The sequence below is a fragment of the Tamandua tetradactyla genome, chromosome 12 (assembly GCF_023851605.1).
Source record: "Tamandua tetradactyla isolate mTamTet1 chromosome 12, mTamTet1.pri, whole genome shotgun sequence".
Lineage (NCBI taxonomy): Eukaryota > Metazoa > Chordata > Mammalia > Pilosa > Myrmecophagidae > Tamandua > Tamandua tetradactyla.
Window position 1 is genome coordinate 16,410,721 of NC_135338.1, and position 26,061 is coordinate 16,436,781.

Below are 26,061 nucleotides of genomic sequence, written 5' to 3' on the forward strand. Positions count from 1 at the left end.
CCACTCCCTTCATGGAAGGGGCAGCGATTTGTTCTAACTGGAATAGACACATACTCTGGATATGGGTTTGCTTTCCCTGCATGCAATGCTTCTGCCAAAACTACCATCTGTGGGCTTACAGAATGCCTTATCCATCGTCATGGTATTCCACATAACATTTCTTCAGATCAAGGAACACATTTCACAGCAAATGAAGTTTGGGTATGGGTGCATGCTCATGGAATTCTCTGGTCTTACCATGTTCCCCATCATCCAGAAGCAGCTGGATTGACAGAACGGTGGAATGGTCTTTTGAAGACTCAATTACAGTACCAACTAGTTGGCAAAAACTTGAAAGGCTGGGGTAATGTTCTCCAGGAAGCTGTGTATGCTCTGAGTCAGCATCCGCTGTATGGTGCTGTTTCTCCCATAGCCAGGATCCATGGGTCCAGGAACTAAGGGGTGCAAATGGGTGTGGTACCACTCACTATTACCCCTAGTGATCCACTAGGAAAATTTTTGCTTCCTGTCCCTGCTACCTTGAGTTCTGCTGGTCTACAGGTTTTAGTTCCAAAACGGGGTGTGCTTCCTCCAAGAGAAACAACAGTGATACCACTGAACTGGAAGTTAAGATTGCCACCTGGTCACTTTGGGCTACTTATGCCTCTGGATCAACAAGCCAAGAAGGGTATTACATTATTTTCTGGGGTAATTGACCCTGACTATAAGAAGGAAGTAGGACTGCAACTACATAATGGAGGTAAAGAAGAGTTTTCTTGAAATATAGGAGATCCCCTAGGGCATCTATTATTACTACCATGCCCTGTGATTAAAATCAATGGAAAACTGCAACAACACAATCCAGGCAGGACTACTAATGGCTCTGAAACTTCAGGAATGAAGGTTTGGGTCACCCCACCAGGCAAAGAACCACGGCCAGCTGAAGTGCTTGCTGAGGGTAAAGGAAACATGGAATGGGTAGTGGAAGAAGGTAGTGATAAATATGAACTTCGACCACGTGATCAGTTACAGAAACAAGGACTGTAATGCTGTTTTGTTCATGTTATACTATTTGAGTTGTATAAAATCAAGTTTAAGAATGAATGTTGCCCAAGGATTTGCACCCTGTTCTGGAGAGATTTAATGTGTTTCCAGTTGTATGCAGGACAGTTGAGTATTGTCAGGTAAAAGAAAAAAATGTGTGCTGATTTGTTTTCATTTGGAAATTAAGTATGGTTTAAGGTGATATATATATATAGGTGCCAAGTTGACAAAGGGTGGACTGTCATGGTTAGGGACACATGTCAACTTGACCAAGTTGTAGTACCTGTTTATCTGATTGGGCAAGTGCTGGCCTGCCTGTTGCAGTGAGAACATTTCATAGGATTAGTTCATGATCACATCAGCTGCATCCACAGCTGATTCTGTTTGTAATCAACCAAAGGGGAGTGTCTTCTACAATTAGTGATGCTAAATCTAATCACGGGAAGCCTTTTAAGGAGGACTTAGAGGAGACAGGCCCCATTCCTGCTTTGGCTGGTGAGCCTCTCCTGTGGAGTTCATCCAGGGCATCCATCGGAGTCATTGGCTTCGCAGCCTGCCCTATGGATTTTGGACTCGGCATTCCTACAGTCAGGTGAGGCACTTTTATAAATTTTGTATTTGCAAATGTTCCCTGTTGATTCTGTTTCTCTAGAGAACCCTAACTAATACATCATCCATTCAAGTTTTATCACAAGATTTGGCAATTCAGTCATAGCTTCATACCCCACTTCTAATTTTAGCTCTACTATCTCCACCACATCTTCAGTTACTTCCTCCACTGAAGTCTTGAACCCCTCAAAGCACCTCAACTGGGAAAATTTGAATGATAGGGGATTAGATGACAAAAAAGAAAATGAACTCAAAAGGTGCTTCAGAACTGTGATGGGTTCTGTATTTGTTGAATACTTTTCTAAAGTGATTTTTTGAAAGAAATAGTGATTCAATCATTTTGTTCAATCCTATTTACTTAAATGTTAAAATACCATTTAGTATTTTGTATTCACTGATTGAGTAAATATTTACTGAGGATCTGCTATGTACCAGACAGTTTTAGACATCAGGGATAAAATAGTGCATAGAACAAGTCAAACCGTTTTCATAGAGTTTACATTCTGATAGGGAGAGGCAGAACAAAAAATATACTAGTAAAACCAGGAAAATGGGATAAGGAATGTTGAAAGGGTTTTACAGGGTTAAAGTATGTAGTGTTTCTCAGTGTTGTCAAAATACTTTCAGAAATTAATACCTATATATTTATGCCTATGGTTAGGTTCTAATGTCACCTTGTCCCTGTGATAGTACCCAGATGTTTGGTCAGGCAAGCCATGCCTTACTGTTATTGCAAGAATATTTCATGGCTGGTTGATAAAGCAGAAGGCCAATTTATTATATTATCAGTCAGTTGATTGTGTCTGTGACTGATTACACCCATGATAGGAGTGTGTCTTACACAAATGAGAGAATTCAGTCAGTTGGATTTGATCCAATCAGTTGAGGACTTTAAGGAAGAAGAGAAAATTTTCACTGCATTTTCAGCCAGCCAGCCTCTCTTGTTGAGTTCATTGAGACCCTTCATTGGAGTTGCCAGCCCTGAGGCCAGCCCATTGGATTTTGGATCCCCATGGTTGTGTGCGACACTTTCATAAATCTTATATTTACAGATAGCTCCTGTGTTGGTTTTGTTTTCTCTGGAGAACCCTGACTAATCCAGCTTGGTATCAGGAGTGGTTCTTGAGAAACAGCTTCTTAGAAATGGGGTTTTGCAATTGGCTTTCTACTCTGATTAACTCAAAGGCACTTATGACTCTGTTTCTAATAATCAAGATGGTACTGACAGTCCATTGCATGAGTTGGCAATAAAGATACAAAATTATCACCATTTAATTCTGCTAATAATACACTTATATAAGGCAAGACTGGGTGAGAGTGTTTTGACACCTTAATGGAGTCTTGTGGAGTTCAGAGGTATGATGGTGTTGATTAGTTGTTCTTAGATATGTTGGATACAGTTATGAGAGAAAGGGATGAGCTGAAGGCTTCAAATTTGCAACTTGAACACTATATGAAAGATGTAAAGGTTTCTATGTGTACTCTGAAAGAAAATCTTATTTCCTATAGTCACAGACTTGAGATCTTTGAAAACAAGACTCAGAGTCTCACTGTGTGAGCTGCAGATTTAAAATGTAAACTGAATTATCAATATTGCAGAGTATCTGCTGTTAATGTAAGGGCTTTGATTGGAAAAGAATAGGATTCTGAAACATCGGACGGATATGTATGGGTTAATAATGAAAGCATTAGGGACATGGAAACCATGAATTTTGCTGAGTCTCTGCTAGATAGACGTGTAATGGTCTGTCCTGAGGAAACAGCCCGAAGACTGCCCTAAGGAAAGATTTTCTCAGCCTCTAGCCTGCCTTGAAGAAACAGCTTTCTGGCTTCCGGTCTTCCCTGAGGAATCTGCCAACTATCATCTAAAGAGAATAACTTTTCAATGCCTCCTAAACCTGTAACCACCTCCCTGGGTAAACAGCCCACACCCTTCTGTATGGAGCAATTAATCTGGTTTCACCAGATGAAACTGCAATAGAATGCCCTGAGATAATTAGCTTGAAAGACACTTAAAATTCTTTTCATGACCCACCCCCACCACCCCACTTTTCTTCAAGACCTATGACTAGACTAAAGTCACATCAGGCCCCAAAAGTTGAGGCCTATGAAAGGGTACACTATACTCCAAAAGAACTGCATGAATTTTCCAATTTGTATAAACAGAAATCAGGGGAATATGTGTGGGAGTGGATATTAAGGGTGTGGGATAATGGTGGCAGGAATATAAAATATGATCAAGCTGAATTTATCGATATGGGCCCACTAAAAAGAGATTCTGCATTCAGTGTTGTAGATTGAGGGGCTAGAAAGGGGATTGCCAGTTTGTTTGGGTGGTTGGCTGAAACATGCATCAGAAGGTGGCAGACATTCCTGAGGTTGAAATGCCAGAACTGCCCTGTTATAAATATCGATGAGAGGATCCAGGGGCTTAAAGGGATGGGAGTATTAGAGTGGATTTATCATGGAAAACCTCCTTACACACTCCAGGAATGTCCAGAGCATACATTTTACCAGGACTTTGAAGATGACATTTCTGAGACTAACTCCCTTGTCCCTGAAGAGCTGTGTAGTTGTCCTTCTCTGTAGGTCTCTGTGTGAACTGCTGCCACTGAGCTGGAATCCTTAGACACAGTGGGGATGATTGGATTCCGAGTTGGCAGAAGCCATGTGACAACAGTTAATCACCATAAAAAAGCTGGCTGTAGCTAGTATAATGGGCAGCAGTTGGAATAATCTGACTCACAGGACTTATGGCGTCGGCTAGTAGATTGTGGGGTACCTGGAAGTAAAATAGATGGGCAGACTGCTAAGCTCTTGTTTGAATTGTGTAAGCAGAAGAGTTCTTGGTCAAGTGAACAGATGTCTAATTTGAATTATGAAAACAGAGTCACGACCCCTTAATCAGTTCCCAGACCTGAGATAGTTTACAGACCCAGAGCTCCTTGAATGAGAGGAAGGCCGAATACTTGGGGAAGGACCCTGTTACGCTGCCAAAAATTTACGCTGATAACCTTCCTCCCAGCCTTCCTCAAGGAGACCTACAGCCTTTTACCAGGGTAACTGTACATCAGGGAAAAGGAAATGATCAACTATTTCATGGCTTATTAGATGTTGGTTTAGAAGTACAAATTCCAGGAGACCCAAAATGTCACTTTGGTCCACCAGTCAGGGTAGGGGCTTATGGAGATCAGGTGATTGATGGAGTTTTTGCTCAGGTCTGTCTCACACTATTGGTCCCTAGACCCATTCTGTGGTTATTTCACCAGTTCCAGAATGCATAATTGGAATTGATATGCTCAGCAACTGACAGAATCCCCACATTGGTACCCTGACTTGTGGAGTGAGGGCTATTATGATAAGAAAGGCCAAGTGGAAGCCACTAGAACTGCCCCCGCCCAAAAAAATTGTAAATCAGAAATAATACTCTATTCCTTGAGGGGTTGTGGAGATTATTACCATTCTTAAGGACTCGAAGGATACAGAGGTGGTAATTCTCACCACATCTCTATTCAGTGATCCTGTTTGGCCTGGGCAGAAAACAGATGGCACTTGGAGGATGACCGTGGATTATTGTAAACTTAACCAGGTGGTGACTCCAGTTCCAGCTGTGGTATCATTGCTTGAGCAAATCAGTACATCCCCTGGTACCTGGTGTGCAGCTATTGGTTTGGCAAATGCTTTTTTCTCACTGGCTGTTAGTAAAGATTACTAGAAACAATTTGTGTTCATTTCTCAAGGTCAGCAGTGTACCTTTACAGTTCTACCTCAGGAATATATCATCTCTCCAGCCCTGTGTCCTAATTTTGTCCACAGCGACCTTGATTGTTTCTCCCTCCCTCAAGACATCATACTGGTCTATTATATTGATGAGTTCACGCTTATTAGACCTAGTGAGCAAGAAGTAGCAACTACTCTAGACTTATTGGTAAGGCATTTGCATGTTGGGGAATGGCAGATAAACCCAGCAAAAATACAGGGACCTACCATCTGAGTGAAACTTCTAGATGACCAGGGGTGTGGGGCATGTCAGGATATCCCTTCTAAGGTAAAGGATAAGCTGTTGTAACTGGCCCCTTCTACGACCAAAAAAGAGGTACAACACCTAGTTGGTCTCTTTTGGGGACAACATATTCCTCATTTGGGTGTGCTACTCTGGCCCATTTACCAAATAACCAGAAAATTTGCTAATTTTGACTGAGGAATGGAACAAGAAGAGGCACTGTGACAGGTTCAGGCTACTGTGCAAGCTGTTTGCCACTTGGGCCATATGATCCAGCAGATCCAATGGTGCTGGAAGTGTCAGTGGCAGATAGAGATGCTGTCTGGAGCCTTTGACAGGTGCCTAAAGGAGAATCACAATGGGGGCCCTTAGGATTTTGGAGTAAATCCTTACCATCCTCTGCAGATAACTACTCTCCTTTTGAGAAACAGCTTTTGGCCTACTACTGGGCCTTAGTAGAGATTGAATGCTTAACTTGAGCCACCCAATTACCATGAGACCTCAGTTGCCTATAATGAGGTGGGTGTTGACCCACCAGGCCATAAAGTTGGGTGTGTACAGCAGTACTCCATCATAAAATGGAAATGGTATATAAGAGCTAGGGCTCAAGAAGGTCTTAAAGGCACAATGAGAAGTGGCCCCGATACCCATGGCTGCCAGTCCTGCCACATTCTCTTTCCCAACCCAGAGCTATTGCTTCTTGGGGAGTTCCTTATAGTCATTTGACTGAAGAAGAGAAAACTTGGGTCCGATTTACAGATGGTTCTACACAGTATGCAGGTACCACCTGAAAGTGGACATCTGCAGTACTAATGCCCCTTTCTGGGGTGTCCTTGAAGGATAGTGGTGAGGAGAAATCCTCCCAGTGGGCAGAACTTCGAGCAGTGCACCTGGTTATTCATTTTATATGGAAGGTGACCTGGCCAGAGGTGAGTTTGTATACTGACTCATGGACTGTTGCTAATGGTTTGGCTGGATGGTTGGGGATTTGCAAGCAGCATAATTGGAAAATTGGTGACAAAGAGTTCTTGGAAAGAGTTATCTGGATAGATCTTTTTGAGTGAGCAGAAACATGAAGATATTCTTGTTGCATTTGAATGCTCATCACAGGGTGACTTCAGCAGAGGAATGTTTTAATAACCAACTGGGTAAGATGACCCGTTTTGTGGATACCATTGAACCTCTTTCCCCTGCCACTCCTGCTGTTGCCCAGTGGGCTCATGAACAAAGTGGGGCATGGTTGTGAGGATGGAGGTTATGCATGGGCCCAGCAATATCGACTTCCTCTCACCAAGGCCAGCCTGGCTATATCCTGGGCTGAGTGCCCAGTCTGCCAGCAGCAGAGACCCACACTCAGTCCCAGATATGACATAATCCCTTGAGGTGATCAGCCTGATCAGGTTAATTATATTGGACCACTTCTGTCATGAAAGGGGCAGAATTTGTTCTAACTGGAATAGACAAATTCTCTGGATATGGGTTTCTCTTCCCTCCATGCAATGCTTCCACCAAAACTACCATCTTTGCACTTAAAGAATGCCTTATCTTAGTATTCCACACAGGATTACTTCTGATCAGAAAACCCACTTCACTGCAAATTAAGTGTGGGAATAGGGACAAGCTCCTGGAATCTCTGGTCTTACCATGTTCCCTATCATCCAGAGCAGCTGGGTTGATAGAACAGAGGAATAGCCTTTTGAATACCACCTGATACTAACGCGGTGGTAATCAATACCTTACAGGACTTGGGCAGTGTTCTCCAGGAGGCTGTGTATTTCCTGAATCAGCACCCACTGTATGGTGCTGTTTCTCCCATAGCCAGGATCCATGGTGGGGCCAGGAATCAAGGGGTGAAAATGGTAGTAGCATCACTCACTATAATATTAATGACCACTAGGAAAATTTTTGTTTTTTGTCCATGCAGTCTTAAGCTCTGCTAGTATACAGTTCTTAGTTCCAAAAGCAGGTGTGCTCCTATCAGTAGACACAACAATGATTCCATTGAATGGGAAGTTAAGTCAGCCACCTGGCCACTTTGGGCTTCTCATGCCTTTGAATCAGTTGGCAATGAATGGAATTACTATAATAGCTGGGGTGATAGTTCCTATCAAGGGGAAATAGGAATGCAACTACACAGTGGGAAATAGGAATGCAACTACACAGTGAAGGTAAGAGTTTTCCTGGAATACGGAGATCCCCTAGGGCATCTCTTAGTACTACCATGCCCTGTGATTAAAGTCAATGGAAAACTGGCACAGCCAAATCTGGGCAGGACTACCAATGGCCCAGAAACTTCAGGAATGAAACTTTGGGTCATCCCACCAGGCTGAGAACCATGGCCAGCTATAGTGTTTCTGCTTGTATGTGGGACAATTGAGTATTGTTAGATGAAACATATCTGTTATTGTATTCTATTTAAAGATTGTCAGCTGCCAAGTTGACAAGGGCTGGACTATGATGGATAGATTCTGGTGTGAACTTGACCAGGTGATGGTGCCCAGTTTGTCTGGTCAGGCAAGCGCTGGCCTGTTGCTGCAAGGATATTTCATGGCTGATTGATAAACCAGAAGACTGGATATTAAATCATCAGTCAGTTGATTGCATCTGTGGCTGATTACATCTACAGTCAACTAAGTGTGTGTCTTCCACAAATCAGATGATCCAGTCAGCTGGACATAATCCAATCAGTTAAAAACGTAAAGAAGAGCGAATTTTCATTGTTTCTTCAGCTAGCCAGCCAGCTTCTCCTGTTGAGTTTGTCGAGAACTTTCCTCGACTTTCCAGCCCTGCAGCCTGCCCTACAAATTTTGGACTCTAGCATCTCTACAGTTGCTTGAAACACTGTTATAAATCTCATATTTACAGATAACTCCTGTTGGTTCTGTTTTCTCTAGAGAACCTTGACCAGTATGGCTTCTTTGGTAAATTAATGTCATATCAAGTCTGTTATACTGAATGATTACTATGCATTGTACATATCCAGCAGGTTGGTGATGAAATTAAGAGTATTTGTTTACCCATTTTTATATAGTTAGCATTGTTTTTTCATCACTACTGATTCAATTATGGGCTAGTCAAGGGTCTTTATTTTCCCTTGCTGCTTCTGCAGCTCATGCACCAACCTTTCTAACATATCCCTAATAATAAGGACATTTGTATTCTGGGATTGCTGGTAAGCATTCAGTAGGTAAATTTGGAAACAAAAGGCTAAAATGACTTTTGAGGTAAATTTTGATCCTGAGTTTTTTATGACTTTGAAAGCTTGTATAATAATTTCTACTTGAGTACATCAACCTAGGAAGATAAACTTGTTTCTTTTAGTATTTGTTAGGCTTCTACTTGCTGGGGTTTTGAAAATCCTCAGCTAAGGTCTGTTTTATTTGTGGATCTTTTGTTTGTAGCAGTACAGCTTGTAGGAAGATGCTCTATTATTCTCTCATACACATGAGCACTTTTATGTAATTAGCATTGTTCACCAGGAAAACAACAGTGAAACAAAGTCCCTGCCCTTGTTGTGCTTACTACGTTCCAGTGGGGGATGGATATAGATAATAAACAAGTAAATATATATCGCATTGAAGATGCATGAAGAAAATATGGCATTGAGGAAAATAAAAGCAAGGGCAGTGAAACAGGGGAGTGCTTGTTTGCAGAGAGGTTTCTATTTTACATAAATGATCCAGGCGAGGCTTCATTAATTGGGGAAAGTTAAGCAGAAACATGATGCAGGTAAGGAAATGAGCCATTGTGAATGTTTGATGTAAGAATACTTCATGGTTTGCCTTGTAATTGGTGCCCTGTTGGCAATGGTTCCAGCTGAGCCCAATCCAGTCTCACTAGTTTTGAAACTAAAAGAATTTAGAGATGAGAGGGCCAGAAGGAATAAGTAGTAAAGTTTATTAAGAAGAGAAGTTTATTAAAAAGAGAAAATGCACGTTAAAGATGTTAACGTGGATGTGCCCAAGAGAGGGAGACACACTGTGTGGGTTGGGTTTAGTTGGCTTTGTAGGAAGTCTTGAGGTAGCAGTTACCATAGTAACCTTTGAGCACCAGGTGTCTTCTTTGTACAAGTTCCCATGGTGGTCTGTGGGTGCCAGGAAGGTGTATTAGTTAGGATTATTTAGAGAAGCAGAATCAACAGGGAACACTTGTAAATATATAATTTATAAAAGTGTCTCACGTGACCGTGGGAATGCAGAGTCCAAAATCTGCAGGGCAGGCTGTGAAGCTGACAATTCTGATGGAGGGTCTGGATGAACTCCACAGGAGAGTCTCACCAGCCAAAGCAGGAAGAGAGCCTCTCTCTTCTGAATCCTCCTTAGAAGGCTTCCAGTGAATAGATTAAGCATCACTCATTGCAAAAGACACTACTCCCCTTGGCTGATTACAAATGGAATCAGCTGTGGATATAGCCCACGTGATAATGATTTAATTCTATGAAATGTCTTCATTGCAAGAGACAGGGCAACACTTGCCCAACCAGACAAGCGGGCACCACCACTTGGCCAAGTTGACACATGAACCTGACCATGACAGCAGGTGTTTTGTTTTAGGAGGAGATAGCTGATGGAAGAGATAGCTCCTGGTTTGCTGTCACATAACCTAAAATTTGTCTTTGGGCAGATGGTTAAAAATCTTTATGACCCTTTGCTTCTGATCATTAAGAATTTGTTTTGGGTCCAGAATTTTACAAGTTTTTTACGGTTTAGGGAAATTTTTGTCCCAGAAAATTTGCACCTGAAGTTTGCTGTTTGCATTCATTCCTTTGGAACTAGCTAAGAAACAAAAGACTTGCAGTTGTCTTTTAACTCTTTCAGAGCTGAATTGAAGACCAGGGATAACAGCCTGATGCCTGTATTAGCTAGGGTTCTCTAGACAATCAGATTCAGCAGGAGAGATCTGTAAATAGAAAATTTATAAAAGTGTCTCAGGCAGCTATGGGGATGTAGGAGCCCAAGATCTGTAGGCGGGCTGAGCTGGCAGCTCCAAGGAAGGTCCTCAGTGAACTCTCAGGAGAAGCTGGCTGGCTGAAATGGGAATCTGACTGGTCTTCTGAATCCTCCTTAAAAGCCTTCTGGTGAATAGATTAAGGTTATTTATTGCAGAAGACACTCCCCTTAGCTAACTGCAAATGCAGTCAGCTGTAGATACAGCCAACATGGTTATGATTTAACTCTCTGAGATGTCCTCACAGCAAATGAAGTCAATTGTGGATGCAGCCAGTGTGGTTATGATTTGAGTCCCTCAAATGTCCTCACAACAAGAGACAGGCCAGCATTTGTCCAGACAATGGGGCACCACCACCTGGCTAAGTTGACACATGAACCTGACCATGACAGTGCCCTATTGTATACTGTCTCAGTCAGAGACTGGGATAGTTGGATTGTGCATTGGAGCAGAGGATTCGAAGGTGGGAGGAGTGTGGGTCCCCTAGGATGTTACAGGCCATTTAAAATACCTTGATATTTCTCTGAATGAGATGGGATGTCATCAGAAGATTTGGAACAGGGCAACGACATGATCTTAGATTTGGTTAAAAAAGATCTGGCCCATGTGTTAGGCTTAGGAGGAACAAGGACAAAAGCGGGGAGAGATTACTTTGGGAGATAATTGGGCCGGGGTGGTAGCAGTGTTGATGGGGAAAGGGTTTGGATTCTTGATGTATGTTGGAAGAAAAGTGGACAGAATTGGCTGAAAGGTTCTATCTGGGATGTGAGAGAGAGAGAGAGAGCCGTAAAGTGTTTGGTCTGAGCTGTGATGAAGATGGACTCACTGTTAATAAGGTGGAGTAGGTTTGGGTGGGAAAGTCACTTTGACCAGCTGCTTCAGGTGATGCATTAGACATCAAAGTGGTGATGTTGAGTGGGCAGCTGGATGTCTGTCCCTGGAATCCTGGTGAGATTTATGTTATTACTGAAGAAAGGTTTAAAACTTAGTAAGTGGTAGAGTTTGATTTACTTGTTTAAAATATATAATGATATTTATCCCTATCAGGTCAAAGACTGCATCACATATATCAAAAACCATTGTGTTCCCTAGTATTTTAATTTATAAATTTGATCCATATCAAGAAAAAGGGATGAAACAATTACCTCAGAAAAATGTGTGTGATTCATTTAATAGCAGAAAGCACTCGGAATGGCGTCTTTCTTCTGACTCTCTTGTAGGCATGTGATGCTGATTATTTTTCTCTGTTTCAGAGCAGTGCACTATTGTACGCTGTTTCCTTAATGTACCTTCTAGTGTGTAATTTTTAAACACGAGTTAGTTTTTCTGAAAAATCTTAGTTTCTGTGACACAAAAGTTTAATATAATGTGATGTTTAAATGCATCACTCTTTTAATGTTTTACTATGTATGTTTTAGTATAAACTTATAGCTATGTTAAGGAAAATTTTATTTTATTTTACCCTATGCAAAAATTAGCAAACGTTTTAAAATTTAGTCATTATATAACTAGAATCTATAAATTCAGGTTGCTTTTAGAATGATAAAGAACTAGAGTAAGATGAACTCTTTTCCATTCTTTTGTTAGTGTTTTGTATTTCTTTTAATTTACATCTCTATAATTATCTTATTTTTGTTGAGTCATGTGAGTTTTACTTAGCTGTGAAAGAAGTAATTGACTAAAACCTCCTTTATTTGTAACTTGCATCTGTAGATCCAAAGGCAGAAACCAGATTATACATCACAGTCAATGATTTTGAATTTCATGTCTACAATCGTTCGGATCTTTATGGACGCCTTCAAGAATTGTTTGGTTTGGAGCCAACAATAATTCCACCCAAGAAAGAGGATGATAAAACACAGGAGAATGGAAGAACAAGGACTCAGTCCAAAATTGAAAGGTTCAGTGTCACACTTGAATTTTATTAAACTCCGACATTTAAACATTTATCTTATCAAATTATCATTGTCCCTGTTCTCCTAAACACAACGTAATCTTTCCTCATACATTAAAACTTTTAGTTAAAAAAATTATATAATTCTTTAAAAATTCAAGTAGTACAGAATTATGTAATTGCAAACAAGTCCTGTTTTACTCCTCTTACTCACCAGTCCTATTTCCTTTCACACTGATGACCATAGTTAACAATTTGGTTTTTATCCTTTTGAATGCATATACATAATTATATGCATGTACAAATATATGATTTTGTTTTGTGCATTTAAAAAAAATTGTGTGTGAGCTCATACATGTGTTTTGTATTATTCTATACAGTATTATTCTATAGCAGGGATTGGCACACTTCACCCTACAGGCCAAATCCAGCCCACTGCCCATTTCTGTAGATAAAGTTCTGAACATATCCGTGCCCATTTGTTTACACATTGTCTGCGGCTAGCTTTTGTACTATAGTGGAAGTGTTGAAATAGTTGGGACAGAAACCATATGACTTGGAAAGCTGAAAATATTTACTATTTGGCCCTTTACAAGGACATTTTGCTGCTACCTGGTATAGAATAAATGACAAAGACTTGAAGACAGTTAAATGACATAGTGCTATTGGCCAAGACACGGCCCAATAGGTAAGAAGGATCTCCCCTAGTGTGGTACTGGTAGAAGTGGAAGGGAAGTGAGAAGTTCAGGAGTACCACGAAAGAGGATCAGCTTGGTGATAGATTGTCTGAAGTTGCCAGGTTGGAGGGAGGAAGGGGAGACAAAAAATAATAGTAAGCTTTGCGTCTGTGTAATAGGAAAAAAAAGCTATACTGGCAATCTCAGAGAAAGTTTAAAGGAGAAACTCTTCTGTAGGTAAAGATAAGGGGGAGTGAATTTGAAGTGACTGAAAGATACTCAAGTGGAGATATGCTCTCAGTTAAAGATGTGAAGTTATCAGGAGAAGACAGGTCAGAATTTTAGATGTAAATTTGGAATTTTTGCACGTATCTTCATGAAGTTGTAATAGTATTGGATCCACAATATTATTATGCTTAGAATATTATTACGCTTCATGAAGTTGTAATAATATTGGATCCACAATATTCTTACACGTCTTATGCTTAGAATGCAATATTGTAGCATAAGAATCTTGATATGTTTTATAGTGTTAATAACTATATTTTTATGGTTAGATACATTCATCAAGTGGTTTACCAGAATTTAAATAACCATTCTGACTTTGATATCTACATTTCACTCTTAAAGATGATGCAGTGGGGGGTGGGGGGGCTGTGAGGGTAGTTCATTGGTAGAATTCTCACCCTCCATGCAGGAGATTGATCTGAGTTCAATTCCTGGCCCGGGCACTTCCCAAACAAAGAAACCAACAAAAACAAACAAAAAATTCAGCAAAATGGTGCTGCAATAATGGAATACTCACATGGAAAAAAGAATGAAATGTGACAATGCCATACAGCATACAATAAAAAAATAAAAATAAAATGATGCAGTGTGGCATATCTTTGTGCATATATATTGTTGGCAAGGCAGGAGACAGAGAAGGAGCAAATAGAAAGATAAAAGAATAATTGTCACAAATGCCAAGGAAGAAGTTTAAGGGATAAAACAATGTCTCTTATCTTAGAAGTCAAAGAAAACCAAATCTGAAGAGAAGACAATTGTGTCATTGGAGAGGTACTTTTATAGAGTTATAGGGAAGACTGTGGATAAAATGACTTAGAAATGAATCACTTCTGAGGAAATGATGGTCACTTGTTTAAATTCCTTTTTTTGCTCCATGATTTATAAAGAAATGGAGAGATTGAAATGCCTGTTTTAGGGCTAATGATCAAGGAGGCTATTTATTCTTCATGTATGTGCTTGTTAATGTGAGTAGCATGTGAGCGTGATGTTTGAGGGAGGAAGGGTTTGAGTAATGGGAAGCAACCACAGATTGATGAGGCTTTCTTACAAAGAAAGAAGGACACCTTTTTCCAAGATGAGAGGGAGAAGAAAAAATGCTGGTACAGAAATACATTGAAGTAATGAATTACTCTAAAGAAAGATTGAATGATGTTGAGAATAGGTATAATGGTCTATATTGAATTTTATATTGTATTGTTTTTTTTCTTTTTTGTTAAAGTAACATATATACAAAAAACAGGAGATTCAGAGAGAGCAGAGAATGCTGCAGCACCACGAAGCAGAGAGTCCACCAGCCAGCGACCTTTGGAGATGAAGAAGGAAGATGCCTCCTCGGGAGCTTCATGAGACAGGAAGCCAGGAGAGAAAGCTAGCAGATGATGCCGTGTTCGCCATGTGCCCTTCCAGCTGAGAGAGAAGCCCTGACTGTGTTCGCCATGTGCCATCTCACTGGAGAGAGAAACCCTGAACTTCATCGGCCTTCTTGAACCAAGGTATCTTTCCCTAGATGCCTTTGATTGGACATTTCTTTAGACTTGTTTTAATTGGGACATTTTCTCGGCCTTAGAACTGTAAACTAGCAACTCATTAAATTTCCCTTTATTAAAAGTCATTCCATTTCTGGTATATTGCATTCCGACAGCTAGCAAACTAGAACACTTTATTTCTTAAAACTGTCTTTTAAAGTACGGTAGTATAATACAGTAAAGTATTTAAGTATGTAATGAACCATAAATCCACTTGATGATAAAGGAAGAAAATCAGAATGTTTAAGAAGAGACAACTACATCAAATTCTTCCATGTCCTAAAATTAATCTGACAACTATGTACACTTCAAATAATTGTTTTTCCATGCTTACAGGGGAAAGATATCGTAAAGCAGTAATCCATAGGAACAGATCAACCTCTTTTTTTTTTTTGCAGGGTTTTCGAAAGTTGTGATGGTATAATTGTTCCACTCCATTAGAAACAGTGTGCAGTCTTGAATTCTACAAACATGCATCCTGGATTTTCTTGCAATAAAAAGGTTTTTGTTTGTTTAAAAAAAAAAACAATAAATTTCATAGTGCATTGCAACAATTAGTTGCAGAATGGATTTCAGAGTTTGGTATGGGTTACAGTTCTGCAATTTTAGATTTTTACTTCTAGCTGCTCTGAGATAATGGAGACTAAAATAAATATCAATGTAATGATTCAGCAGTCATACCTGTTTGCTTAACCCTATCTTCTCTGTATAACTCCACTATGGATAACCGAAATAACTCAGTTGGGAGAGTGTTAGACTGAAGATCTATATTATATTTTAATGTATGTCTTAGAAAATTAATAAGCCATATATAAATGAGAAATTCATTATTAAATGGCATGAGTCATTAAAGACTTCTGGATAAATGGACCTTTCTTCAATAGTTTTTAGATATATATAAAGGGAAAATATAAATTAAAAAAGAATCTCTAGTTAAAATTAAAATGATTTTGATTTTTACAGATCACACAGTTCCTTAAAGGACCTCTTGAGAAAAATTTGGTGTTTAAGAAACAGAATTTATGGCTACCATTATGTTGTCTATACCCTTCAAAGTGTCTTTATTATTTGCTTCAACCACTTACCTCAATTCCAACTTTCTCTGTTCCCAAGGAAAAAAGAGTTGTTTTTAAGTAAATGATGGGGACATTTATTCCTCCAGTAAATATTGAATGGCTACTTCTGTATTCCGGGCATGGCTCTCAGGTACTGGGATACTGGCAATACGGCAAGTTAGATCAGTAACTATGCAATTGTAGTACAAGAAGTGTTCTATATGGGCAGAATGGAGTTTCGTGGGCACACAGAAGGATCAGGCAGGGCTGGGACTTGAAGGATGAGTGAGTTAAACAGGCAGAGAAAGAAATGAAGAGTATTCCTTTCACAAGAGCATCTTATACAATAGGGAAACTGCAAAGTAGTTTATTTTTACTGGCGTAGATTATTTGAGGTAGAGATGAGTTAGACTAAAGAGGTAATTTAGTTTAATTACCCATTACTTGGGGCTAAATATTAGGAATTTGGCTTTACCTGGAAGGAGGAGATGTTGACTTTGGCACCGTGTGATTGGAGGGGGACAAGACTCGGGGCAGGCAGACCTGTTAGGATGTTGTGCAAAATTCAGGCAAAAGATGATCATCTCTCCCTGATGTAGCAGGGAGACAAGTGGATAGATTCCAGATATTCTTAGAAGATTGAATCCAAAAAGTACAGTGACCAACTGTGGAGAAAAGCAAGAAGGATGAGTCAAGAGTGAATCCAAATTTCTCATTTGAGCAGTGGTTATGCGGTGTCAGGGAACCTTGAAGAAAGAAGAGTTTAGGAGGAAGTGGTGAGGTCAGGTTTAGATTTAGTTTTAAGTGCAGGGGGACACCTGAGTGAAGGTAGCCTCAGAAGAGTGATCTGGAAGTCATCTGGCTAATGAGGAGCATGCTTCAAGTTTTCTTCTGAATTCTTTAGCACACTTCCGTGAAATTTTCATTTCCTTAAGTTTGTGTATGCCTTACTTCCTCTTGACCTATCTTCTTAAGGGAAATTATATAGCAGAAGGCAGAGGAAGGTAAGGAGACTCAATTGGGTTGTTTTCAAAAGAACTCAAACAGTGGAAAAGATCAAAGTGCCTTGTGCCTTGAGCACATTGTTTTGGTAATAATTTTGACTGTCTCATAATGGGCGTAATAATAGATATTTTGGCAGCATATGAGTACTTCATAATTTTGCCCTTATACCTTGGCTTTCTAACAACAAAGTTTTGTTATTATAGCTTATAATTCTGAAAATTGATATGATAGAGTGCGTTCCCAGAGACATTTTAGTACTGTCAGTGTTCCTATGGATGACCTTTGTTTTGTTTACTGGAGCAGTCAGTGATCAGAAGTGTTTGGAAAGGTACAGTTGATATTATTAAAGTATATTCTAAAAAAAAAAAAGTATATTGTGAGGAAGTCAACTATTCCTCAATTTAAGTTTTCCTAACATATGTTCATTTTTCCTTCTCAGAGTTAAAGTAAAAACAGAATCTCAAGACCCCACATCTTCATGGAGATCACTTATTCCAGTCATAAAAGTCAATGTGAGCACAGTAAGTAAATTCTGCCAGAATTAATGTTTGGTGACTTAATGTAGAACTTTTATTTGAGTAATGTATTTTTACAAATATAATTTTCACTTAGGAAGATATAGTGATTTTAAGATTTTTGTTTCTATTTTTGTAAAGTGTGAAGGAATTACTTTAACACCATTTACTGTTTCAAACACAAATTTATTAGACCTTATAGGCTGTTTATTCACTATTTTAATGCTGATCCAAATTGGCCTGTAGAATAAATTTAAATAGCATATAGTGTTAAAGTGGAATCATTTAGTTGTTGCTTCAAGATGTTTGCTATTATGTCAGCTAAAGGAAAAAAATATGACTAGAGAAGTATGTTTAATTTTTCTTTTTTGTTTTTTTTTCATTAGGGACATTTGGCCTTTGGGAATCATTACCAACCTCAAACTTTATGCATCAACTTTGATGATGCTTTCTTAACTTATACTACAAAACCACCTTCGAGTCATCTTGATCAGTTCATGCATATTGTGAAGGAAAGCTTGAGAATGTCCGAGTTATGCTTGTTCCTAGTCCAAGATATGTTGGTCTTCAAAATGATGAGTAAGCAAGACTTGTATAGCAACTCACTGTTGTATATTTAATATAGATTATCAACTGGAACCTTTAGTGTCCTTTTAATTTCTTTGGGGCAAGTTGTATGATAATTAGGTTTATTTCTTCATCTATAATAGCAGTTAACAGTGTTGTCCTGCTTTATAGGATAAATGGATATGTATGCATTAATATATTAATTTTAAATATTTTTCTGTTTGATTAGCTACCTTTTTTTTTTTACCCCTTCTTCTCCTTATTATTATATTTTGGAAACTTATTTTGGGCAGTTATGCCATGGTATTTGTATGTTAGGAAATACACATTACTGGTGTGTTTTTGTTTCCAGAAGGGATGACTACTTAGTAAATAAAACAGATTCGTTACAGTGGAATCCATTTTGAGTTAGTGAAAGTTGAAAATTGAATCAAAATTACTCTTGGAAAATTGCTGTAGTTAGGATAGTACAGTTTTGAGACCTACTTGGCATCTCTTTAAGTGCTAAACTGTCAGTTTCCCCTCTAGCTTTCCGGGTACTTTTTCCTTTAGTGAAATAGCTGTTTGCATTTAGGAGAACATTGTATGAGTAATGCACACTAGTTAACTCTCAGAGTTGTGGGATGCTTATATACAGATGGACTGGGGCCCTGGTGGAATAACAGAGTCATAATTTGACTCATGATAACATGCTTATGAAAGGAATGATGTATTACAGTTTTTACATTATTAATCATTTTTGTGAAGGAAATGCTATGGTTGATTTTATACAATTTAAGTGCCCATATAATTAACCTTCACTGTAATATCTCAGCTTTTACCTTTGTGCATAGGCAGTAAAAGTCTTAAGAGATTATAAGCAGGCATAATCATTCCTTTTTAGTCTCTTACTGACTTAGAGTCTTTGGGAATTGGTGGGAATGATAGAGAGTTTTCATGATTAAGGACCATGGTGGCTGTGGGCCTGCCTGGCCTCATTCCTGGGGTCCTGGGCTTTGCGAAGCATCTTTGGGAAGTGGGCTGTGTGCACTATTCTGTAATTATGGGTAAAGGTTATACTGCTGAATAAATCAGGATTTTGTGAAAGTTACTAGAAAGTAAGATGAAACTTAATTCTGCTATTAATTTGTTTAAAAATATTTAAACTTGTATTTCACAAGAGATTAAGCATTAACTTTTGTGGTTTAGTATATTTAGAAGGAGAATGCTGAATTAGTGTGTGCCATCTTATTAACTAATATTGCGAATTAAGTTTATTTTGCTATGGAAGAAAATATTGCAGTGTATGACACAAAAAGTTGCTAAATCAAAGCAGTTAAAAATTAATCGTTTTTAAAGGAATTAATTGATGGCATAGAAATAGTTATTCTAGAGTTTGAGTTCAAGATATTTTGCTCTAAACTTATCTCAAGTTGATCAGCTAAATATTCTTAGAAATAGGTAATAGGAAGTTGTTAAAGATAAAATTGACCTAACAGTTTTCCTAGTCAATGTTTCTGAATTATACTTTACAATATGAAAAATATGTCGTGTTCAGTTTTTTAGTGTCATTAAAATGCTTGACTTTTAAGTCTAATTTTAATGTGTCGCAAATGTTACAATATGATTATTATATTCAATGATTATTACTCCTTTCTTGTATTGAATTAAACTGTTTCAAATCAGTTTTTCTCATTTAAGACTTAGTATGAAAAATATGAAACAAAAACCTTTTTTTAGTTTTGCGCTCGAATTATTTTGCTGAAAAATTTTCAATATCATTTATTTAATCTGATACAGAATACAATTATGGAATACTTTGCTGTAATTATTTTCTATGAGAAAAATGTTTTTCCCCTTTCAAGATGCTACTCTTAGTATGCTTTTTATTTTTTCTTTCATTCTTGTTTTGACCATTAGCTAGGATACTGAACATTTTATATGCTGGAGGTATATTTAGTTTGTTCCTTCCCCACTTCTTACAGGCCACCAAGATTAATGGGAGAAGGTTTTGTAGTGATGCAGTCAAATGATGTTGACATTTACTACTACATGGATGAGCCAGGTATTGTTTTTTGAAAGTATGTTTCATAGCTCCAATTAATTTTCTTCTGTTATATGCTGATGTCTAATAATATTTTATATCTGCTTACTTAGGATACAAATAAATATCAATAAATGGTAAGAGTGCCTATCTAGAAAATATCTTTGTCATTTCTCAGAGGTTTAATACGAAGTAGTATTTGTGGACTAGAAGAGAACAATATATTTTCCCAAGTTCCATTTTCAAGAAATTCCTCAAAAATTTGAAATGTAGTATGACCATGAGTTAAAATATTTAGCAATTGTGATTGAACTATCTTAGATTAGGGGAAAAATATCAGTCTGTTAGATTTAAGGCTTAAAATTTAAAGAGTGAAATAGAGATAGTTAAAATGCTTTACAGGTGACTTCAGTATTATAAATGTTTTGAAATTGTAGCCCTATTTTCTTACTTCTACCTTTTTATTTCATGTGAAATTCCTCCCCCCCTGAAAAACAAAACAAAGCAAAAAATAATGTATGTTCTTATTGTGTTAATAATGACCTAAAAGGGCGGGCCACGGTGGCTCAGCAGGCAAGAATGCTTGCCTGCCATGCCAGAGGACCCAGGTTTGATTCCCGGTGCCTGCCCATGTAAATAATAATAGTAATAATAATAATAATAATAATGACCTAACAGCTCTGTGGACTCTTAAGTTTTTGAAGCTATCCAAAAGTTGCAGCTCTCAAACTGTGATTTGTGAATTCCTGGGGGGTTACTGTGACCTTTCGTGGAGTTTGCAAAGTCAAAATTATTTTCATAATAAAACAACGATGTCATTTGCTTTTTTTTGCCGTTTGAACATTTGCAGTGGTGATGCAAAAGCAGTGGTGGGTAAAACTGGTGCTTTAGCACAAATCAAAGCAACAGCTCCAAACTATACTAGTAGTAATTTAATTTTTTTCTGTTGCATGCTCACTATAAAACAAAAAATGCCAGCTTCACTTTAAAAAGTCCTTGATTAAGTAAATATTACTTATTTTTATCAAGCCTTGACCTTAAGTAAAGTCTTTTTCAGTGTAACAAAATGGGCAGTACACATAAAACACTTCTGCTGCATACCAAGATATGTTTGTGTCTTGCAATTAATCATGTGATTCAGTCACAAACTGAATTATATACTTTTTTTCCTGGTACACCATTTTTAATTGAAAGAACAACAAATGTACAAATGATGACTTCAGGCTTTCAAGTGAAAATTAGAATTTTTGAAAACCTGAATCTGCTACTGTGAACTCTGTAACTTCCCAGTAGTTACTGGCATTTCTGATAAGATCACTGGGATATTAACAATTGTGATTTTAAAAATATTTTATAATGAAATTTGCAAACAATTTGTAAAAATCTGCATCTCTAAGTGAACTGATTTTTTCCAAATGATCAATGCATGATGTTATAAAAATGTATAGTAAAAGATCTTATTGGAAGTGCTAGACAGACCCATAGATTTTAAGGTAACAGAGGATGAAAAGTTCAGTGATATAGTAGTTTCAGATGCCACATTGCAACTAACATTTAAAAAACTATTATTTGTTGAGTTTTAGAATAGTGTCAAAGAAAATAATCAAAATTGTGTGAAAAACTTATTAAAATACTAATTTTCTCTCCACATCCTCTGTGAAGCCAGGTTTTCTTCAAATGCTTGAATAGCAGATCAAATGCAGAAGCACATATATGAATGCACCTATTTTCTATTAAGCTAGACATTAAGGAAATTTGCCAAAATTTAAAACAGTGCCACACTTCTCACTACATTATTGTGTTTTATTTTAAAATAATAGTTATTTTCCATTAAAAGTGTATTATGTCAATATGTAATCGGTTTATTACTGTGATTTACAAATAATTAAATATTTTTAAATTGCTCAGATTTATTTTTGAATGCAGAAAATATTGATAGATGTGACTCACAGAAACAAAAATTCTTTGGGATTCTCAGTAGTTTTTAAGAATATAAAGAGTTCCTGAGACCTAAAAGTTTGGCAACTGCTGGTCTGAGGACAACTTTCATGGTTGTTTAAATAACTGCCTTTAGGTGTTATATTCTGCAATATAGGACTTGTTCCAGAAGAAACAGAAGAAAATATTGAGGGAGAAATGAGCAGTGAGGATTGCAAATTACAAGATTTGCCTCCATGTTGGGGCCTGGGTATAGTTTGTGGTAAAGGAACAGATTTCAACTGTGGACTGTGGACTGATAGGTAGAGGTACTTGAATAAATTCTGTTTCTAATAAATGTTTCAAACGCATTAGAGATAATACTATAATTTTTATTGAAAGAGGAGCATCAGTTCTAGTGGGAGAGGAAACCAAGCAAAAGCGTTTGACTAAGTGCTGTATTAGGTGTAAGTAAAGATTCTCAATGAAGAACTTAGAATGGTACATTTCTAAGGGAAGAAAAGAATTGGGGAAGACTTTTTGATAGAGGTAACGTGCGAGATAAGTTTTGAAAGGATAAGTGAGAGTTAGGCAGGAAAGAGATGGATAAATAATCACAGCAAAGGGAGGAATTTTACAAATGCATGGAGGATTGGTTCTTTTCTGAGTTTTATAGGCAGTTAAGAAGTATAAATTTTTTATACTGAAGATAAAGTGGAGGATCTGAAAGGTTATTTTTTGGTTACAGTAATTTTCAACTAATTTTTACTTTAAAGAATTGAAGAATTTTAAACAAAGGAGGGGATATTTATCACCAAATATGAGGAACTTACAGAATTTTTATGTAACTAGACATCTCTTGGAGTTAATTTAGTTTTTCTATTTATAAGCTAGCTTTCTTGAATGGATAAATGCAAGCCAAGTTGTCCACTGTAGCAGCTATTATTGGTCCATTGATGGGTTAATCAAAGAGTGCTGATACTTTTAATGTATTGATTTTTTTATACTTCATAGTTTTATAAAATGCTTCCTACCTAGCATTATTAGAAGGACTGTATACCTTAAGTACTGGTGTTCTGTCAATTTGGTATTTGGTATACAGGAATATTTAGCAACTAAGTAGCTGTTTAACAATTATATGGTAAATGAATAAGCCTGTATTTGAAAAATTCTTGCAATGTGCTAATAAAATACTTCGCTAAGTTTTAGGTTAGGTTATTTACTCATTAGCATGCATTTTTTTATTAGAGAAGCTATAGATTTATGGAAAAATCATGCATTAAATTCAGACTTCCCAAAAACCACTCTATTTATTAACACCTTGCATTAATGTAGTACATTTGTTGCAATTGAAATAACATTTTTATAATTGTACTATTAACTTCAGATTATGTAGTGAACTTGAAAATAAACAGCTCACTTTTTCAGGGTAGAAAGCAAGTGCTTTCTCATTATTGGAATTTTATTTTTATGATAAAATTTTTCTAACAATAAGCCTTGCTGTATATGCTATGAGACAGCTAAAAATGAGGCTTATCACATCCCATTAAGTAACAGAGCTAAATCAATTTCAATTATATTCAGAAATCTCAAGAAAAACCTCATTTCCTTTGGCCAGTATAATAGTTTATATATTGTTATCTTTGAGAGGAAAAATGAAAATAATCCTTGCACACAGACACATGAAATATTTTTGCATTTCTAGTTCTTGGGTAAAATGTGATTCTTAAGCTGTATTTACTTTTACTATATATTTTTAAAAAGTAGTATTGTGTTTTTACATGGAAATCAGTCTAAAATTCTTATGCTCTGTGGTCGTGTTCACTTCGGCCGTGGTCTTTATTTCCTACGGAGAAACGACACTGCAGCTAACATGGAAGAGGAGTTCACGTCATCGCGTTTCCTTCAGTAGATTCTGTCACTGCTGAGAGAGCAGCAATACATCGCTTCACCGGGACTTAAGAAAACTTTCATGTTCATTTAAATGAAGTTTTTTTTTCACATGGGTCTGGTTTAGTAATGTGAGTGACATTTGTCTCCTCACTTATATGTACAGATGTTACATCTCATCTAATGTAGCAATTTCCTTTTCTCCTTCCCCATACTAAGTTTCTTCACAAATATGAACTGTAATCAGAAATACTGAAGTCTGTTTTATTAGCATCCTTCTATTAATGTAAAATATATAGGAAGCATTCTCAGCTGTTTTACTATTGGATAGTTCGCTCTCAGCATTGTGGAAATTGTTGATTTCTGATGTAGCATAACAGACCTTTTAATTCATAGATTTTGAGGCTAGCTCTGCTTTCACAAGAGTTTATGAATGTTTAAGATACTTTTTCAGTGTTTCTGTCAAATTTTCTTTTTAAGAATTTTCATGACAGTTGAAAGGCAGATTTATTAAAATGAACTTAATTTCTTGATGTTGGGTGATGTTTTATTGCTTTCATTTATGTTTTTACACTAGCGCCTTATATCTTAGTGAGATTCACAGGACAGATGTGATTAACTCATTATATCCTGGGAAAAATAGCAGTACAGAGATTCAGTGATTGGGCAGTGTAGTAAAGCTACAGCATCTAGAGACAGATTCACCTGGATTCGCTGATCTTAATGTTCTTAGTTTTATGTGTTTGTTTGTCTTAGCGAAAATGTTTGTATAACTACATTTTCCTTTCATATATTTTAATTTAATAATGGGAGTTTATAATCTGTGCTGTCTTAGTTTACATATTTTGCTCTGTTCATCTTATTTTTCCTAGCCTTATCTATTTCCAAGCAGTATTTCCTGTCACTGTAGCTCCTGTCTCAACTCATGCTGTTTAAAAGCCCCAAACTGGCATTTTTCCTGAATGTGTGGGAAACATTGTACTAATTTTGGCTCATATAAAAAATGCTGATTGAAAATTTGGGGGGTTCTTTCATTTTTGTAAAGGAAAAGCAAATAGTAAGGGAAAGCAAATACATTAGCGCTTTAGCCTCTAGGACATCCATTTACTTTTCTGAAATCTGTTATTCTCTTTTGTCTGTTAAAATAATATTGATGAAAATAATGACTATGAAAGTAATATTTATAACATCCACTTGCATGCGCCACACGCCATCAACACTTCCATATGTGTTGCTATATTATTTCTGTTGTACAGAAGGGGGAACAGTTCAAATTTCCTCAGAAGTGTTAAGGAACTTGTTCTGGGTAGAATAATGGTTCTGATTAAACTATCTTCTTTCACTTCTTCCTTTGCCATTTGAATAATTGACGTACTTGAGAAATGGCTTTAATTTCTCACAGTACACTTGGACAGGGCAGATTGGTCCTACCTGTGTCTCATTTGATAATAGTATATCTATTACATGCTCAAAGCTCATTGATCTCTGAAAGTATAAAACTTTGGAGAAAACTGTCTTGCTGTCTATTCAAAAGTTACGGATTATAGTAGATGTTATTATTTTGCAACTTTGAAAAAATTTCTAATTCTTGTCTAATTGTCAAATGAGGTAGCAATTACAATATAAAGTTGGAATACTGGTTTTGGGTTCTTTTGTTTAATAACCTGTCATTATTCCTTCTATCTCCTTATATAGAGATTGTTTATGGAAGTTTTTCTTTCCACCTGATTATCAAGTTCTGAAAGTTTCTGAAATTGCACAGCCTGGGAGGCCAAGACAGATTCTTGCTTTTGAACTATGAATGAATATTATTGCAGATGCTACAATTGACTTGCTGTTTACCAAAAATAGGGTAATTATTGAAATAATATGGTAGAAAAAAATTACTGTTTAAAACAGTTATTTTCCTGTGTACTTTTTTGTGACATACTCATTTCTGTGAGTTTCTTTTTCTCAACTAATTGTATAAATGTTACTTATATTAGATTTTTATTAAATACCAAATAATAGAAATTAATTAATAATAGTAGACTTTCATACTGTAATGTGGTTCATTTTACCTTTTATATCTGGTCAAAAATCTTAATGTATTTCTGGCATAAATTTGAACTTTTTGTCTTAG

General features: G+C 37.1%; 2 protein-coding genes and 1 long non-coding RNA gene across 4 annotated transcripts in view; all 3 read left to right on the forward strand.

The window, feature by feature from the left end:
• The window catches only part of LOC143651834 (uncharacterized), a 44,064-nt gene extending 28,705 nt beyond the window's left edge, over nucleotides 1-15,359 (forward strand). The window contains exons 7-8 of the long non-coding RNA XR_013160263.1: nucleotides 12,296-12,482; nucleotides 14,661-15,359. This is a non-coding gene — a long non-coding RNA (uncharacterized LOC143651834). The remainder of the gene's footprint in view (nucleotides 1-12,295; nucleotides 12,483-14,660) is intronic.
• A 115-nt stretch (nucleotides 15,360-15,474) lies between these two features.
• Nucleotides 15,475-25,745, forward strand: LOC143651832 (bridge-like lipid transfer protein family member 1). Of its 2 annotated transcripts, none has more exons than XM_077122656.1 (5): nucleotides 15,475-17,355; nucleotides 17,467-17,548; nucleotides 17,929-18,121; nucleotides 20,074-20,153; nucleotides 25,635-25,745. In XM_077122656.1, exons 1-4 carry the CDS (start codon nucleotides 17,252-17,254, stop codon nucleotides 20,085-20,087), a joined length of 393 nt encoding a protein of 130 aa, XP_076978771.1. In that variant the 5' UTR covers nucleotides 15,475-17,251; the 3' UTR covers nucleotides 20,088-20,153; nucleotides 25,635-25,745. The 2 variants fall into 2 exon arrangements, with proteins under 2 accessions (XP_076978771.1, XP_076978772.1); XM_077122657.1 differs by having other exon boundaries at nucleotides 15,475-16,173.
• The window catches only part of LOC143651333 (bridge-like lipid transfer protein family member 1), an 80,461-nt gene continuing 78,322 nt past the window's right edge, over nucleotides 23,923-26,061 (forward strand). The window contains 2 exon segments of the mRNA XM_077122288.1: nucleotides 23,923-23,957; nucleotides 25,635-25,791. Of these exon segments, the coding sequence (XP_076978403.1) occupies nucleotides 23,923-23,957; nucleotides 25,635-25,791 (192 nt within the window).

What these genes read in the sequence shown, in the direction of transcription:
- LOC143651832 (XM_077122656.1), top strand. Translation starts at nt 17,252, where the DNA reads ATGATAGAGTGCGTTCCCAGAGACATTTTAGTACTGTCAGTGTTCCTA. An exon ending in GATCAGAAGTGTTTGGAAAG is followed by an intron (nt 17,356 to 17,466) that starts GTACAGTTGATA and finishes TTTCCTTCTCAG; the next exon opens with AGTTAAAGTAAAAACAGAAT. An exon ending in TAAAAGTCAATGTGAGCACA is followed by an intron (nt 17,549 to 17,928) that starts GTAAGTAAATTC and finishes TTTTTTCATTAG; the next exon opens with GGACATTTGGCCTTTGGGAA.